The sequence below is a fragment of the Coregonus lavaretus genome (genome assembly GCF_964263955.1).
Source record: "Coregonus lavaretus genome assembly, chromosome: 21".
Classification (NCBI taxonomy): domain Eukaryota; kingdom Metazoa; phylum Chordata; class Actinopteri; order Salmoniformes; family Salmonidae; genus Coregonus; species Coregonus lavaretus.
The window spans coordinates 11,659,873-11,678,042 of record NC_140008.1 but is presented as its reverse complement, the minus strand read 5'-3'; the positions used below and the strand labels follow the sequence as shown (position 1 = coordinate 11,678,042).

Below are 18,170 nucleotides of genomic sequence, written 5' to 3'. Positions count from 1 at the left end.
AGCGGTGGGAGCAAGGTTGGCGAGACAAGCATGTTTAACAGCAGAATTAAATTACATTACAACCCCTATAAAACATTGATTTTGTTTAGGGTTGCCTATTTTTGCATTTTCTCTTCACATAATTAAAACCATACAGTAAGAATGCCTCCTATAGGGATGAAAATTAGAGGCCTCTGGAGGGAGTTAGATAGCTGAATACCTGAGGGGATTTTGGCTCATGGGTAAAGCGCTTCTCTGGCTCTGGGATAATAGTGACGAGGGATGAGTTATGCAGAGAGATGGGCCAGACGCTGCAGGACTAACAGATTGTGTTGACAATGTTTGGGCTGCTTCCTGTAGGTTCACCGCGGAGTAAAGATTCTGGCACAACCTGAGGTGTTGCGTTATACTCGGTTTCTCTCTGCCACACTCTCTCATCCTGTGCTCTCTCTTTCAATTTGCTATCACTTTCTTTCTCTCTCTCTCTCTCTCTCTCTCTCTCTCTCACTCTCTCTCTCTCTCTCTCTCTCTCAATTTATTTATAAATCCCTTTTTACATCAGCAGATGTCACAAAGTGCTTATACAGAAACACAGCCTAAAACCCCAAAGAGCAAGCAATGCAAATGTAGAAGCACAGTGGCTAGGAAAAAACCTAGAGAGGAACCAGGCTCTGAGGGGTGGCCAGCACTCTTTTGGCTGTGCCCGGTAGAGATTATGAGAGTACATGGCCATTAAGGCCAGATCGTTTTTTCAATCCACAGATTATGCAATTGCCATTGCACTGCACACTGCCCTATCCCATCTGGACAAGAGGAATACCTACGTAAGAATGCTGTTCATTGACTATAGCTCAGCCTTCAACACCATAGTACCCTCCAAGCTCATCATTAAGCTCAGGGCCCTGGGTCTGAACCCCGCCCTGTGCAACTGGGTCCTGGACTTCCTGACGGGCTGCCCCCAGGTGGTGAAGGTAGGAAACAACACCTCCACTTCGCTGATCCTCAACACAGGGGGCCCACAAGGGTGTGTGCTCAGCCCCATCCTGTACTCCCTGTTCACCCATGACTGCGTGGCCATGCACGCCTCCAACTCAATTATCAAGTTTGCAGACGACACAACAGTATTAGGCCTGATAACCAACAATGACGAGACAGCCTACAGGGAAGAGGTGAGGGCCCTGGCGGAGTGGTGCCAGGAAAATAACCTCTGTCTCACCATCAACAAAACAAAGGAGCTGATCGTGGACTTCAGGAAACAGGGAGCACGCCTGTATCCACATCGACGGGACCGCAGTGGAGAAGGTGGAAAGCTTCAAGTTGCTCGGCGTACACATCACTGACAATCTGAAATGGTCCACCCACACAGACAGTGTGGTGAAGAAGGCGCAACAGCGCCTCTTCAACCTCGGGAGGCTGAAGAAATTCATCTTGGCCCCTAAGACCCTCACAAACTTTTACAGATGCACAATTGAGAGCATCCTGTCGGGTTGTATCACCGCCTGGTACGGCAACTGCACCACCTGCATCCGCAGGGCTCTCCAGAGGGTGGTGCGTTCTACCCAATGCATCACCGGGGGCACACTGCCTGCCCTCCAGGACACCTACAGCACCCAATGTCACAGGATCATCAAGGACATCATCCACTCGAGCCATGGCCTGTTCACCCCGCTATCATCCAGAAGGCGAGGTCAGTACAGGTGCATCAAAGCTGGGACTGAGAGACTGAAAAACAGCTTCTATCTCAAGGCCATCAGACTGTTAAATAGCCATCACTAGCCGGCTACCACCCGGTTACTCCCCCCCCCCCCCCACACACCACTAATCCCTGAACAGACTGAATCAGGAGTCTACATTGATCCTCGTCCTCCCTGAATGATTTCAGACATCATTTAGAGAAAGTGAGAGGAAGTGGTTTCCCTCATCAGCTGAAAAGGAAATACATTTAAGTGCCAGACAATATATACTGCTGAATTACAACTGTAGCAAAGGCTGTCTTTAACATTCAAAAGCAGCTCTTTTTCACTACGGGGAAGTAATGGCAAAGAAAAACACTTGTGATGGCAGGAACAAATGACAGTCTAAAAGTAGTTTGCAGCACTCGCTGAAATCATGACACCATACATTGATGTCGATGGGGGAATTAAATGTCAATGTAAATTTGGTGTACCCGTACATCAAGGATACAACCATCACCCAATCTCAAATCAACCCATAGCTCCTACCCCCTATTAACTTTTGGAGCACAGGTTTGATTGAAACTTCTGAAACTGAGAGGAGAGAAAGGTGGAAGGAAGGATGTTTCTGTGGTAACACAAAGTGCCTGTATGTACGTGTTAGTGTGACTTGTTGATCTTTCAGTATGCTTGAGCTGAGTAACAGTGAAAGTTAAACACACAACCCAGAATGTAGAACCACTCACACATTTGATGGATACGCCCAATTCAAACACAAGTTACTTTTGTTCATAGCTGTTTAACTATAGGAGGTAAAGGAGATGACGGAACCACTTAACTTATGGTCTCAGAGTACAAAATACATTTAGGGTGAAACTTCAGAAGAGGACTTTAGTGTGTTCTTTGGATATTTGGATCAAACTATTTTCAACCCAAGACCAAGGTAAGACGGTTGACTTAGAGTGTGGCCTGGGGTGTTCAGACAGCAGGTGACACTAGTACTGCCTGTGGCTTGGGGGTTGACTTATCCATCTATAAGCGCAAGGCAAGAAACTGTACGCCATAAGAAAGACATTGTTTTATATTACTTAAGAAGCATGATATGAAGTTATCATGTAATGTTACTATTAATTCCATTAACTCTGTACTGCATTTTAAACATACACAGAGTATACTAAACATTAGGAACACCTTCCTAATATTGAGTTGCACCCCCACCTTTTTGCCCTAAGAACAGCCTCAATTAATCGGGGCATGGACTCTACAAGGTGTCAAAAGCGTTCCACAGGGATGCTGGACCATGTTGACTCCAATGCTTCCCAAATTTGTGTCAAGTTGGCTGGATGTCCTTTGGGTGGTGGACCATTCTTGATACACATGGGAAACTGTTGAGCATGAAAAACCCAGCATGGTCGCAGTTCTTGTGGTGGTGGAAAAAGTAGCTAATTTTCATACTTGAGTAAAAGTAAAGCTCCCTTAATAGAAAATGACTCAAGTAAAAGTGTAAGTCACCCAGTAAAATACTTATTGAGTAAAAGTCTAAAAGTATTTGGTTTAAAATATACTTAAGTATCAAAAGTAAAAGTAAAAGTACAAATCATTTAAAATTATTTATATTAAGCAAACCAGATGGCACAATTTTCTTGTTTTTTATTTATTTACGGAAAGCCAGGGGCACACTCCAACACTCCAGACATAATTTACAAATGAAGCATGTGTGTTTAGTGAGTCCACCAGATCAGAGGCAGTAGGGATGACCAGGGATGTTCTCTTGATAAGCGCGTGAATTGGACCCTTTTCCTGTCCCGCTAAGCATTCAAAATGTAACAAATACTTTTGGGTGTCAGGGAAAATGTATGGATTAAAAAGTAAAAGTTGTCAAAAATATAATAGTAAAGTCAAGTACAGATACCCCCAAAAACTACTTAAGTTGTACTTTAAAGTTTTTTTACTTAAGTACTTTACACCACTTTGGTCAAGTGCAAGTGCTGGTTCACCTTGTCAAGGTGAGGAGGAGGATTATTTAAGATACTGTTTGAAGAAGTAGTGTTTCAGATGTTTTCGGAATATGGGCAGGGACTCTGCTGTCCTAGCTTCAGGGGGAAGCTGGTTCCACCATTGTGATGCCAGGACAGAGAAGAGCTTGGACTGGGCTGAGTGGGAGCTGCCCTCCCGTATGGGTGGGAGGGCCAAGAGACCTGAAGTGGCAGAACGGAGTGCTCGGGTTGGGGTGTAGGGTTTGAGCATAGCCTGAAGGTAGGGAGGGGCAGTTCCTCTTGCTGTTCCGTAGGTAAGCACCATGGTCTTGTAGTGGATGCCAGCTTCGACTGGAAGCCAGTGGAGTGTGCAGAGGAGCGGGGTGACATGAGAGAACTTGGGAAGGTTGATAACCAGGCGGGCTGCAGCGTTCTGGATAAGTTGCAGCGGGGAGCCCAGCCAACAGCGAGTTGCAGTAGTCCAGATGGGAGAGGACAAGTGCCTGGATTAGGACCTGTGGCAGTTCCTGTGTGAGGTAGGCTCGTACTCTACGGATGTTGTAGAGCATGAACCTGCAGGAGCGAGTCACTGCTTTGATGTTTGCAGAGAATGACAGTGTGTTGTCCAGGGTCACACCAAGGTTCTTTGCACTCTGGGAAGGCGACACTGTGGAGTTGTCAACCATGATTGAGAGGTCTTTGAGCGGGCTGGCCTTCCCCGGGAGGAAGAGCAGCTCCGTCTTGTCGAGGTTGAGCTTGAGGTGGTAGAACCGAGCCCTGGGGGACACCAGTAGTGAGAGCCCTGAGAGGGAGGAGAGGAGGATTTGATGGTTCACAGTGTCGAAGGCAGCAGATAGATCTAGAAGGATGAGAACAGAGGAGAGAGAGTCAGCTTTGGCAGTGCGAAGAGCCTCCGTGACATAGAGAAGAGCAGTCTCAGTTGAGTGACCCGTCTTGAAGCCTGACTGGTTAGGGTCAAGAAGATTGTTCTGAGAAAGATAACACGAAAGTTGATCAGAGACAGCACGCCCAAGTGTTTTGGAAAGAAAAGGAAGAAGGGATACAGGTCTATAGTTTTTGACGTCAGATGAGTCGAGTGTTGGTTTCTTGAGGAGGGGAGCGACTCGGGCCATTTTGAAGTCAGAGGGGACGCAGCCAGTGGTCAGGGATGAGGGAGGTGAGGAATGAGAGGTCTCCAGAGATGGTCTGGAGAAGGGAGGAGGGGATGGGGTCGAGCGGGCAGGTTGTCTGATCAATTTGTGTATTGCTAATAAATGAACCAAATAGAAACAGAAGCTCACTCACTCACTTTTGCTTACTGACTCGCAGCAAACTTAACAGCAGAAAACTTTAAGCACAGGTGTGCGCAACCTGCATTGTCGTAAAGGCTATATTGTAATCTGATTAACATTGTTGTACACAGTATGGGATATTCTCTAAGCCGATTAGCATTGTTGTGAAACACTATATGATAAAATGACCCCTCATCTATAATCCCTAATGTCCTCTCTCTTCTTTTCTCCTTTTCTCTCACTCACTCTGCCTCTCTTTCTCTCTCTCTCTTCCTCACCCTCTCTTTCTCTCTCCGTCATCCCTCTATATTGTTCACTCTCTCACTCCCTTTCGCTCTCTGTCCTTCTTCTGTCTATATCATTCACTATCTTACTCTCTTCCTTTTTCTCTCTTCAGGTTGTTTGACGGCCCTTCCCGTTGACCCAAGCCCAAGGATGCTCATGGTGCCCGTCGGAAGTGGCCAACCTCACCACGCTGTGCCTGTGGCCTGCGCCCTCACCTGTTCCTGGCTCCTGCTACTCTTTCATGCCGCCTTCAGCCAGAAGCCTGCCAAGCTGCCCCTGGTGGGCCGCAAGCCCTTCATCGCTGTCTGGAACGCACCGCTGGACCTGTGCACTATAAAGTACAATGTCCACACCAACCTGGAGCACCTCTTCCACATCAGTGGCAGTCCGCGGGCCGTCCACACTGGCCAGAATGTCACCATTTTCTACGCCAACCGGCTGGGCCTCTACCCTTTCTACACGGACCACGGCGTCCCTATCAATGGAGGCCTACCCCAAAACTGTAGCCTGGAGGACCACCTCCTCAAGGCCTACAAGGACATCAACCATTTTATCCCCTCTGAGGACTTTGCCGGTCTGGCGGTCATTGACTGGGAGTACTGGCGCCCACAGTGGAGCCGCAACTGGCAAAAGAAAGACATTTACCGGCGGAAGTCCCGGGAGCTGATCACACAGGCCTATGTCAACGTGACGGCATCACAAATCGAAGAGCTGGCGAGCAAACGCTTTGAGAAGAGTGCCCGGGCGTTCATGCAAAAGACGGTCCAGCTAGGGAAGCGCCATCGCCCCAACGGTCTCTGGGGCTTCTACCTCTATCCGGACTGCCACAACTACAACCTGCATGAGTACAACTACACAGGCTCCTGCCCCCTGCTGGAGAGCCTGCGTAATGACGAGCTGCTCTGGTTGTGGAACAGCAGCACAGCCCTGTTCCCCTCAGTGGCTATCAGGAAGAGCCAAACAGACAGTGTCAGCAACCTCCATTTCTCCCAGTTCAGGGTGCTGGAGTCTCTGAGGATAGCTGGGCTCACCTCGCACGGCTATGAGCTGCCCACGTTCGTGTACACACGCCTGGGCTACAGAGATGAGGCTATGGCCTTCCTCACCACGGTAAGACTGCCACACTTAGTAACCCAAAGGTCTAAAATCAAATGATGTGATCAGTTGGTTATCAATCTGATCCTGGAGAGCTACAGGATGTGCAGGATTTTGTTCCAGCCCATCACTAACACATCTGATTCAACAAATCAACTAATCATCAAGGCCATCAGGTGTGTTGGGATAGAACGAAACATTGCTTTTCATCCTACATGATCCCAATGGGACTGGTAATTCACTGATTATTAATTGATACTACAAAACTTTGTAATTCTTTACATACAGGATCAGTTTAGACATAATTTGTTTGACTGGGAACTATTTCTTGTTGGCATTCTTTAACCTACACACATTTTTCCCTCTCAGCAGTCAACACTATTTAGAGTCCTGTATCATCAGTTGTGTGCAGACAATCCTGCCTCTCCTGAGGAGACATTAGCACCATCTTGTGGCTGTATAAATAAGTGGAAGATGTGTAATTATCCTGTCTGCGTGTCTGTATGTGTATTGCAGAAAGACTTGATCCACACCATTGGGGAGAGTGCTGCTCTTGGAGCTGCTGGTTTTGTGATCTGGGGAGACCTCAACCTCACCTCATCCAGAGTGAGTCTGATTCTCCATCTTTACTGTATATTAATAGTTACCTTATATAATTAGAATTATAGTTAGACCTTCCAAGTGTTACACAAGCTAGTAGAGACAAAGATACTGGCGTTAGGGCAATGAACAGCTCTGACAAAAACAAATCCTTAAATAAAGCTATGAAAATAAAGTGCTCCCTAGGGGCAAAATAGTTGAACATCTGCTGTACATCTATTTCATTCTGTTTTGACTTATTTTTGCTGTCAACACCTCCAAGGCCTGGGTCCTCTGTAGCTCAGCTGGTAGAGCACGGCGCTTGTAACGCCAAGGTAGTGGGTTCGATCCCCGGGACCACCCATACACAAAAATGTATGCACGCACGACTGTAAGTCGCTTTGGATAAAAGCGTCTGCTAAATGGCATATTATTTATTTATTTTTACATCTGTCATTCAAAATGAGGCTTTGAGAAGAAATGTCATGCATTCCTAAATATATTCCAAACATTCTTTCCACTAAGCATTTACCGACGGCAACATCTTTAGGACGTCATTTTTTGGTCCTGTTCGGACCGGCCGTGTTTTCAGCATCCAAGGACGTAGATTTCTGGTCCCAACTTTATTTTGCCCAAACATAGATGTCTATGTTTGTTTCAGATTTTGTCCGGTCTAGACCAGCCATGATTTCTACGTCCACAGATGTCCGGTCCGGACTGGCCTATATTTGGTTGAAACAGATGTTTATAATTGGTTCAGATTTGGTCCGGCCCGGAACTGGCCTTGATTTGGCCCAAACATAGACGTCTATAATTGGTTCAGATTTGGTCAGGTCCGGACAGCACAGTACAGCACAGTACAGTAATGAAAAGTAGAGTACATTACATTACAGTGCAGTAGAGCACAGTAAGGTACAGTAAAGTAAAGTCTAGTGTACTGTATTGCACCCTACTGTACTCTACTGAATTAAACTATACTGTACTGTACTGTACTGAATGAAACTATACGGTACTGTACTGTACTCTCCTGTACTCTACTCTACTGAATTAAACTATACTATACTGTACTGTACTCTACTGAATTAAACTATACTGTACTGTACTCTACTGAATTAAACTATACTGTACTGTACTGTACTCTCCTGTACTCTACTCTACTGAATTAAACTATACTATACTGTACTGTACTCTACTGAATTAAACTATACTGTACTGTACTCTACTGAATTAAACTATACTATACTGTACTGTACTGTACTCTACTGAATTAAACTATACTGTACTGTACTCTACTGAATTAAACTCTACTGTACTGTACTGTACTCTACTGAATTAAACTATACTGTACTGTACTGTACTCTCCTGTACTCTACTGAATTAAACTCTACTGTACTGTACTCAACTGTACTCTACTGCACTAAACCTGTGGGAGGCAGGTAGCCTAGCGTTAAGAGTGTTGGGCCAGTAACCAAAAGGTTGCTGGTTCAAATCCCTGAGCCAACTAGGTGAACCATCTGTCAATGTGCAAGACAATCTGTTGATGAGCAAGGCACTGAACCCTAGTTGCTCTGAATAAGAGCGTCTGCTAAAATGTAAACGTGAACTGTGCCTTAAACTGTGATGTTCAAACTTGTGAAACATAGCCTAAATGTCTATGATTCAGTCAGATTTGGATCTGGTCCGCACCGACCAAGTTTGTGGGTGGAGTGCATTAGAATAATACCCAGCACGCTTTGCAATTGTTAATTGTTTTACATTTACATTTTGGCCATTCAGCAGACGCTCTTATCCAGAGCGACTTACAGTCAGTGCATTCAACATATGAAAGTCATAGCAAGAAAAAAATATAATGTAACTGTTACTGAGAATGTTATTGTAGTTAACGTGGTCTGTTAGTTTATTCCATGGATTGGACTACTTTGAACATCATCACTGCCAGTTTTAAAGCTTTTGAAAAATCTAAGATAAGTGCATCTGATAGATGGCAGCAATAATACATATTCTGTTGCAATCTTCAGTTGGCTCATCTTTCCTATTTTAAGAGGCTTAATAAATTATTATTGTGATATAATGCTTACTTCATTGACAATGTATGTGCAGTTGAAATTTGGCCACAGAATCAATGACTGAAAAATACTTATTTCAACATCTGTAAATTATGTCCTTAAGTACTTTAAATAAGTATTTTCAACGTCCGGAAAATAAGTATTTTTGACATCCGGAAAATACATATTTTCAACACCTGGAAAAATAAGTATTTTCACCTTTCATTCTGTCATGAGCCTCTCACTCCACCGGGTTACCACCTTAATTTTCTTCCACTCTGCTCACCACTCTCTCTACTCAGCCTAACTAGCTCCACCTGTCCCTGCTCTGCTCTGCTCTAATTACTCTGCCAGCTGCGCTGCATTACCCACTACCTCTCCCAGTATTTAAGGCCCTGTCTTTCAGCTCTCCGGTGTCAGATCGTCTGCAAAGCTCACACCCGGAACCTGTTTGCTCGCGCTTCTGGCTCACCCTGGTTTTGTGACCCCGGACCTGCCTGATTTTTGGATACTCGTCTGCCCCAGGAGATCCAGACCTGCTTCTGCCATTACGACTCCTGACTACTCTTCAATCCCGGTAACTCTGACCAGCCTTCTGCCTTGCTACTACGTATTTTGGATTTCCCTTGAACTGTACTGCTGCCTTGTTTCATTCCGCCCTGTTGTGTCTGTGTCTCCCCCCCCCCAGGACTTCTGGACCACCCACCACCGGCTTCATAGGACGCATCGCTGCCACTGGGGGGGGCACAGACCCAGCGCATTGGACGGGATCCCTGTTACCCCTGGAGCCTTCATTCACTCCCTACTTCCCTTTTCCCTTAAGTTTAATAAACTTTCTGGTGTGACGCAATTGTGGTCCTCTGGTCGTCTGTCTGAACCGTGACAGTACGATCTGACCATTATGGACTCAGCGCACACTTTCCCCGACATGGAAACCGATGAGCATGAGCAGCAGTTCCAGCAGCAGCAACAACAACTCGCCATGATCATTCAACTCCTCACCAACCTGACCCCAGCCAGTCTGCCCACCAGCCTTGCCCCCGAGTTACCTGCCCCGGTCATTGCAGCCGCTGCTCCGGAACCCAAGATTGGAAACCCCGAGCGGTTCAACGGCGATTCAACCCAGGTCCGGCCATTCCTGACTAGCTGCCGACTTCAGTTCTCCTTGCAGCCAAGGACCTTCGCCACGGAGGGGGCTAAAGTTGGGTATGCCATCACTCACCTGACGGGCCGAGCTCGACTCTGGGGAACAGCAGAGTTCGAACGTCAAACCCCCGCATGTGCAACCTTCGACCTGTTTGCTGAGGAGATGCTGAAGGTGTTTGACCTGGATTCACCAACCGCAGAGGCGTCTCGTGAACTGTTCAGTATTCGACAAGGCAGACGTACAGTCGCAGACCATTCCATCGACTTCCGAACCCTGGCTAGACGAAGTTCTTGGAACACACCATCGTTGGTGGACGCGTTCTTCCATAGTTTGGCTGACTATATCAAGGACGAGTTGGTCTCCCATGAACTGCCTTCCACTCTTGATGAAGCCATCGCACTGACTGTCAGGATCGACAGAAGGATACAGACCCGTCGTCGTGAGAGGGGGCGCCAAGGTCCACCTACTACCGGCATTCGGAGAGATCCGACTGGGCTCCTGTCATCTACTGCCACTCACCCAGGTCAGCTTGATCAGTCTGAGCCTATGGAGATTGGGCGAGCCTCTCTCACTCCTGCAGAGCGCCAGCGACGCTTCACCTCAAACCTCTGCCTCTATTGTGGAGGTGATGGACATCGTGTGGTAACCTGCCCTTTAAAGGGCCGAAGCTCACCGGGCATAGGGGGAGTCCGGTTGAGTTCAATGACCATCCAGTCCTCCGACCGCAAACCCCTGCTGCAAGTTCACCTCCGCCTCTCTGACTCAACTCACACCCTGGCTGCTCTGGTGGATTCTGGCGCCGAAGCCAACATAATGGACATCAAGCTGGCACGCCAACTGGGACTGGAGAACCTCCGTTTGACACCTCCTATTCCTGCCCGGGCACTGGACGGACACTTACTCGGATCGGTCACTCATGTCACGGCCCCGGTCTCGATGGGTCTGTCCGGAAACCATCAAGAAACTATCCAGTTTCACCTGCTCCCCTCTCCAGGCCAACCCCTCATCCTGGGTTACCCATGGCTCCGCCGGCACAACCCTCAGCTCGACTGGGTGACCGGGGTGATCAGGGAGTGGGGAGAGGACTGCCACCGAACCTGCCTGCTTGCTGCCGCACTACCCCCTCGGCCAGTACCTACTAACTCCGCTCCTGACCTCTCCAATGTCCCAGAATGCTACCATGGTCTCAGAGAGGTGTTTAACAAAGCAAGAGCCACATCTCTGCCCCCTCACCGACCGTACGACTGTGCCATCGACCTCCTCCCTGGAACAGCCCCTCCAAAGGGTCGTCTTTATTCGTTGTCTGCTCCTGAAAGAAAGTCCATGGAGGACTACATCAATGGCTCTCTGTCCGCAGGATTAATCCGTTCATCTTCATCTCCTGCTGGTGCTGGCTTCTTCTTTGTGGGGAAGAAGGACGGATCTCTTCGCCCCTGCATCGACTACAGGGGACTCAACGACATCACAGTGAAAAACCGTTACCCTCTGCCTCTGCTCACCTCTGCTTTTGAGTTGCTCCAGGGAGCCACTGTTTTTACCAAGTTGGATCTCAGAAACGCTTACCACCTAGTGCGGATCCGGGAGGGAGATGAATGGAAAACCGCATTCAATACACCAACAGGCCACTACGAGTATCTGGTTATGCCTTTTGGCCTCACCAATGCTCCTGCTGTGTTCCAGGCTCTAGTGAATGATGTACTGCGGGACATGTTAAACAAGTTTGTCTTCGTTTACCTGGATGACATCTTAATCTACTCCAGAAACCTGTCTGAACACACCCGCCATGTCCAGCAAGTCCTTCATCGTCTTCTGGAGAATTCCCTCTACGCCAAGGCAGAGAAATGTGAGTTTCACGTCAAGACAGTGGCCTTCCTGGGGTACATAGTGGCAGAGGGAAGTATCCAAATGGATCCTGCCAAAGTATCAGCAGTCACTTCATGGCCAGTTCCGGAGAACAGAAAGAAGCTGCAACAGTTTCTGGGGTTTGCTAACTTCTATAGAAAGTTTATCCGGAACTACAGTACCGTTGCTGCCCCTCTCACTGCTCTAACCAGCACCAAGCAACCCTTCACCTGGACCCCAGCAGCCGACAAAGCCTTCAGTACCCTCAAGGTGAGGTTCACCTCCGCTCCCATCCTCCAGATGCCTGATGTGGACCGGCAATTCATTGTGGAGGTGGACGCCTCGGATGTGGGAGTTGGTGCTGTGATTTCTCAGTGGGCTGCGGAGGATAGGAAGCTCCATCCCTGTGCCTTTTTCTCACGTCGGTTGTCCCCCTCTGAGTGCAATTACGACATAGGGAACCGTGAGCTGCTGGCTGTGAAGCTTGCCTTGGAGGAGTGGCGTCACTGGCTGGAGGGGTCCACCATTCCATTTCTCGTTTGGACCGATCATAAGAACTTGGAGTACATCCGCACGGCCAAACGGTTGAACTCCAGGCAGTCCCGCTGGGCCCTGTTCTTCACCAGGTTTAATTTCACTCTGTCATACCGGCCTGGATCACGCAACACCAAGCCAGACGCCCTCTCCCGTCAATTCCAGAAGGATGACACCCCCTCCAAGGACCCTGTGTCGATTCTGCCAAGTCCCTGCATCGTTGCAGCTCTGACCTGGGCTGTTGAGGAACAGGTGCTGGAGGCTCTCCGTAACCAGCCAGGTCCCAGCACTTGCCCAGCTGACCGCCTTTTTGTCCCCGAAGACCTGAGGTCCCAGGTCGTTCAGTGGGGACATGACTCCCGCCTAGCTTGTCACCCTGGCTCCACCCGCACTTACAACCTGCTCGCCCAGAGGTTCTGGTGGCCCTCTCTGAGGAAGGATGTACGGGAATTCGTCCAAGCCTGCCCCATCTGCAACCAACACAAGTCGTCCTGCCAGCCCCCAGCCGGATTGCTGCAGCCCCTGCCTGTGCCCAGACGTCCCTGGTCTCACATCGCCCTTGACTTTGTCACGGGGCTGCCCCCTTCAAGTGGCATGACCGTCATTCTCACCATAGTTGACCGTTTCAGCAAGATGGCACACTTCATTCCCCTCCCCAAGCTCCCAACCGCCAAGGAGACCGCCCAGGTGGTCCTGGAACACGTCTTCCGGATCCACGGACTGCCAAAGGATGTAGTTTCTGACCGTGGTCCACAATTCTCCTCCGCTTTTTGGAAGGAGTTCTGTCACCTGCTGGGAGCCACAGTCAGTCTGACTTCCGGATTCCATCCCCAATCCAATGGGCAGTCAGAGCGGGCTAATCAGGAGCTCGAGAAGGCACTGCGATGCATGACTTCACGCAACCCCCACTCCTGGTCGCAGCAATTGACATGGGTGGAGTACGCACACAATTCTCTGACCTGCTCTGCCATCGGTATGTCCCCTTTCCAATGTGTTTATGGATACCAGCCTCCTCTATTTGCCAGCCAGGAAGAGGAGGTTACTTGCCCATCTGCACTTGCTTTTGCCCGTCGATGTCGCCGCACCTGGTCACAAGCCCGAGCCACACTCCTCAGATCCGTTGCCAGCTACACTACCGGGGCCAACCGTCGGAGAATTCCTGCTCCCACCTACCATGTTGGTCAAAGGGTGTGGTTGTCATCGAAGAACCTGCCACTCAGGGTGGAGTCGCAGAAGCTGGCACCTCGGTTCATTGGCCCATTCCCTATCATAAGAGTGATTAGCCCAACTGCTGTCCGGCTCCAACTGCCTAATTCCCTGAGGGTGCACCCCACTTTCCATGTGTCTAAGATTAAGCCCATCCATGAGAGTCCGCTGGTCCCTGCTGCGCCTTGTCCTCCTCCTCCACGGCTCGTCGATGGTGGTCTGGTTTACACCGTCCGCCGCCTGCTTCGGTCCAGACGGAGGGGTAGGGGTCTCCAGTACCTCATTGACTGGGAGGGCTATGGACCTGAGGAAAGGACCTGGGTGCCAGCTAGTCGGATTGTGGATAGGACTCTCATCACCGCTTTCCACCAACGGCATCCTGATCAACCTGCAATCCGTAGGGGCCGCCCCAGAGGGGTCCCTAACCGTCCTGCCCGCTCGGCTTCCTGTCCTGTGCCTGATCCTGTCTCGGGACCTGTCCCATCTCCCGACCACGGCCCTCCGGCTTCCTCCGAGGATGAGGACGTTCACTCGGACCGTTCGGAGGAGTTCTAGCCCTCCTCCGGCTCCCCTCCTCCCGCCCGGCGTGGTGTTGCTCTTGGGACTTCTGGGGCCGTCCCTTGGGGGGGGGGTTCTGTCATGAGCCTCTCACTCCACCGGGTTACCACCTTAATTTTCTTCCACTCTGCTCACCACTCTCTCTACTCAGCCTAACTAGCTCCACCTGTCCCTGCTCTGCTCTGCTCTAATTACTCTGCCAGCTGCGCTGCATTACCCACTACCTCTCCCAGTATTTAAGGCCCTGTCTTTCAGCTCTCCGGTGTCAGATCGTCTGCAAAGCTCACACCCGGAACCTGTTTGCTCGCGCTTCTGGCTCACCCTGGTTTTGTGACCCCGGACCTGCCTGATTTTTGGATACTCGTCTGCCCCAGGAGATCCAGACCTGCTTCTGCCATTACGACTCCTGACTACTCTTCAATCCCGGTAACTCTGACCAGCCTTCTGCCTTGCTACTACGTATTTTGGATTTCCCTTGAACTGTACTGCTGCCTTGTTTCATTCCGCCCTGTTGTGTCTGTGTCTCCCCCCCCCCAGGACTTCTGGACCACCCACCACCGGCTTCATAGGACGCATCGCTGCCACTGGGGGGGGCACAGACCCAGCGCATTGGACGGGATCCCTGTTACCCCTGGAGCCTTCATTCACTCCCTACTTCCCTTTTCCCTTAAGTTTAATAAACTTTCTGGTGTGACGCAATTGTGGTCCTCTGGTCGTCTGTCTGAACCGTGACACATTCAGCACCTAAAATGCTGAAAAGATGTCTAAAATACCTATTTTTAACTTCATTTTGCTTACTGGGTTCTCTTGACGCTTGAGTTGGAGCTTTAAGTCTTTTATAAATCCAGGCATAAGACATACCAGTGCTATAAGGGAGACAATAGTTGGTTGACAATAGCTGAAAACCCACAGAGAATAGTTATGACAGTATAGTGCAGCGATCTCTAAAGTATATAAGGGATTATCGTGGATTGCACAATGCCCTTATTTGTTTGACTGTCTCTTTGTTTTTTCTCTCTCTCTCTCTCTCTCTCTCCTCTCTCTCTCTCTCTCTCTCTCTCTCTCTCTCTCTCTCTCTCTCTCTCTCTCTCTCTCTCTCGTTCTCTCCATCTCTCTCTCTCTCCCTCTCTCTCTCTCTCTCTCTCTCTCCCTCTCTCCCTCTCTCTCTCTCTCGTCTCCAGCACAACTGCACAAAGGTGAAGTCCTTCCTGAACCAGCGCCTGGGTCAGTACATCACCAATGTGACGCGGGCTGCAGAGATCTGCAGTGACTTCCTGTGCCAGAGCAATGGCCGCTGTGTCCGCAGGGACCTCCACGCCCCATACTACCTCCACCTGAGCGGAGACAGCTACCACATCCAGCCCTCGGGAGAAGGGGACTTTGTGGTCAGCGGCTGGCACTCGCAGCACGAGCTCCAACTACTGGCCGAGAGATTTCGCTGTCACTGCTATGAGGGACACGCCGGGGAGAAGTGTGACAGCCTGAACAAGGTGGTGGAAGAAGAGGAGGAAGAGGAGGGGGAAGATGGGGAGGAGGAGCAGAGGGAAAGTACGGCTTCACAAACTGGGAACACCCTTGGCTTGGTTGTGTTGCTCCTCCTATTGAACTTATCCTTAGTGGGGACTGTTGTATGATGATAGCACTTTAAGTGGTGTGTGTTATTTGCGGTCGGGGAGATTGAGCTTGAAGTCACTTCCATGGGAACTGCTTTTATGTAATGCTGTGTCGTTTTTCTACTGGGGCCCTTTACTATAGTGGGTAACACTTTACTTGAAAGGTACCTACATAATAACTACATAACACATTAATAACTCATGCATACAGTGCATTCGGAAAGTATTCATACCCCTTCCCTTTTTCCACATTTTTCGCGTTACAGCCTTATTCTAAATGTATTATTTTTTTTTTTACGTCCTCATCAATCTTCACACGATACCCCATAATGACAAAGCGAAAACAGGTTTTTGGAAATGTTTGCAAATGTATTAAAAATAAGAAACAGAAATACCTTATTTACATAAGTATTCAGACCCTTTGCTATGAGACTTGAAATTGAGCTCAAGTGCATCTTGTATCCGTTGATCATCCTTGAGATGTTTCTACAACTTTGAGTCCACCTGTGGTAAATTCAATTGATTGGACATGATTTGGAAAGGCACACACCTTTCAATATAAGGTCCCACAGTTAACAGTGCATGTCAGAGCAAAAACCAAGCCATGGTCAAAGGAATTGTCCGTAGAGCTCAGAGACAGGATTGTGTCGAGGCACGCATCTGGGGAAGGGTATCAAAACATTTCTACAGCATTGAAGATCCCCAAGAACACAGTGGCCTCCATCATTCTTAAATGGAAGAAATTTGGAACCACCAAGACTCTTCGTAGAGCTGGCCGCCCGGCCAAACTGAGCAATCGGGGGAGAAGGGCCTTGGTCAAGGAGGTGAACAAGAACCCGATGGTCACTCTGACAAAGCTCCAGAGTTCCTCTGTGGAGATGGGAGAACCATCCAGAAGGACAACCATCTCTGCAGCACTCCACCAATCAGGCCTTTATGGTAGAGTGGCCAGACGGAAGCCACTCCTCAGTAAAAGGCACATGACAGCCTGCTTGGAGTTTGCCAAAGGCACCTAAAGGACTCTCAGACCATGATGAAACCAAGATTGAACTCTTTGGCCTGAATGCCAAGTGTCACGTCAGGAGGAAACCTGGCACCATCCCTACGGTGAAGCATGGTGGTGGCAGCATCATGCTGTGGGGATGTCTTTCAGCAGCAGGGACTGGGAGACTAGTCAGGATCGAAGGAAAGATGAACGGAGCAAAGTACAGAGAGATCCTTGATGAAAACCTGCACAGAGCCAAGACAACGCAGGAGTGGCTTCGGGACAAGTCTCAGAATGTCCTTGAGTTGCCCAGCCAGAGTCCGGATTCGAACCCGATCTAACATCTCTGGAGAGACCTGAAAATAGCTGTGCAGCGACGCTCCCCATCCAACCTAATAGAGCTTGAGAGGATCTACAGAGAAGAATGGGAGAAACTCCCCAAATACAGGTGTGCCAAGCTTGTAGAGTCATACCCAAGAAGACTCAAGGCTGTAATCACTGCCAAAGGTGCTTCAATAAAGTACTGAGTAAAGGGTCTGAATACTTATGTAAATGTGATATTTCAGTTGTTGTTTTTTAATAAATTTGCAAACATTTCTAAAAACCAGTTTTTGCTTTGTCATTATGGGGTATTGTGTGTAGATTGATGAGGCTAAAAAAAAGAAGACCTTTTTTAGAATAAGGCTGTAACTTAACAAAATGTGTAAAATGTCAAGGGGTCTGAATACTTTCCGAATGCACTGTACTGCATTCATAAGCAGTACACATGGATTTAAATAATAATTAGGTGGGTGCTTATATTTGTCCTATTTCACACATATACAAATGGGTATTATACGCATGAGTGAGTTGGAAATTATTATTTTTTGGCATATCCCAACTCCCTCTGAGACACCCTAGGAGGGTGGGGTCACGGCCAGGGTCTGCCTTTATCAATAGCGACCCTGGAGCAATTAGGGTTAAGTGCCTTGCTCAATGACACATCAACAGAGTTTTTACCTTGTCAGCTCAGGGATTCAAACTAACAACCTTTCAGTTACTGACCCAATGCACTAACTGCTAGGCTACCTGCCACCCTAAATGTTTATCCTGTCATCAAACCTACTTTAAGCTACCATAAAGCCTTACTATATATTAACAATTGGATCAATATAAACTTTTTTTGTCATTGTGCCATTAGGCATGCACTGCTCCCTTTGCCAGCAACAGCATTTATTTGCTGAAAGTAAGGTAACATCCTAACCCTATTAATTCTCACAAAACACCATCACTATTGGTATTGTAAGCTCTGACAATGAAATGGTATCTGGGACTCTTGCTCCAGTCTCCCCTAACACTGTGCAGTATCATCTAGCAATAAT

The 18,170-nt window shown here is 48.5% G+C and overlaps 1 protein-coding gene across 1 annotated transcript in view; it reads left to right on the top strand.

Moving 5' to 3' along the window:
* Positions 1–5,355: 5,355 nt before the first annotated feature.
* The window catches only part of LOC311148754 (uncharacterized protein), a gene marked incomplete at its 5' end in the record, with an annotated part of 31,069 nt that continues 18,254 nt past the window's right edge, over positions 5,356–18,170 (top strand). Inside the window, 3 exons of the mRNA XM_084185723.1 lie at positions 5,356–6,315; positions 6,817–6,906; positions 15,393–15,827. Coding sequence (XP_084041849.1) covers positions 5,356–6,315; positions 6,817–6,906; positions 15,393–15,827 — 1,485 coding nt within the window. The remainder of the gene's footprint in view (positions 6,316–6,816; positions 6,907–15,392; positions 15,828–18,170) is intronic.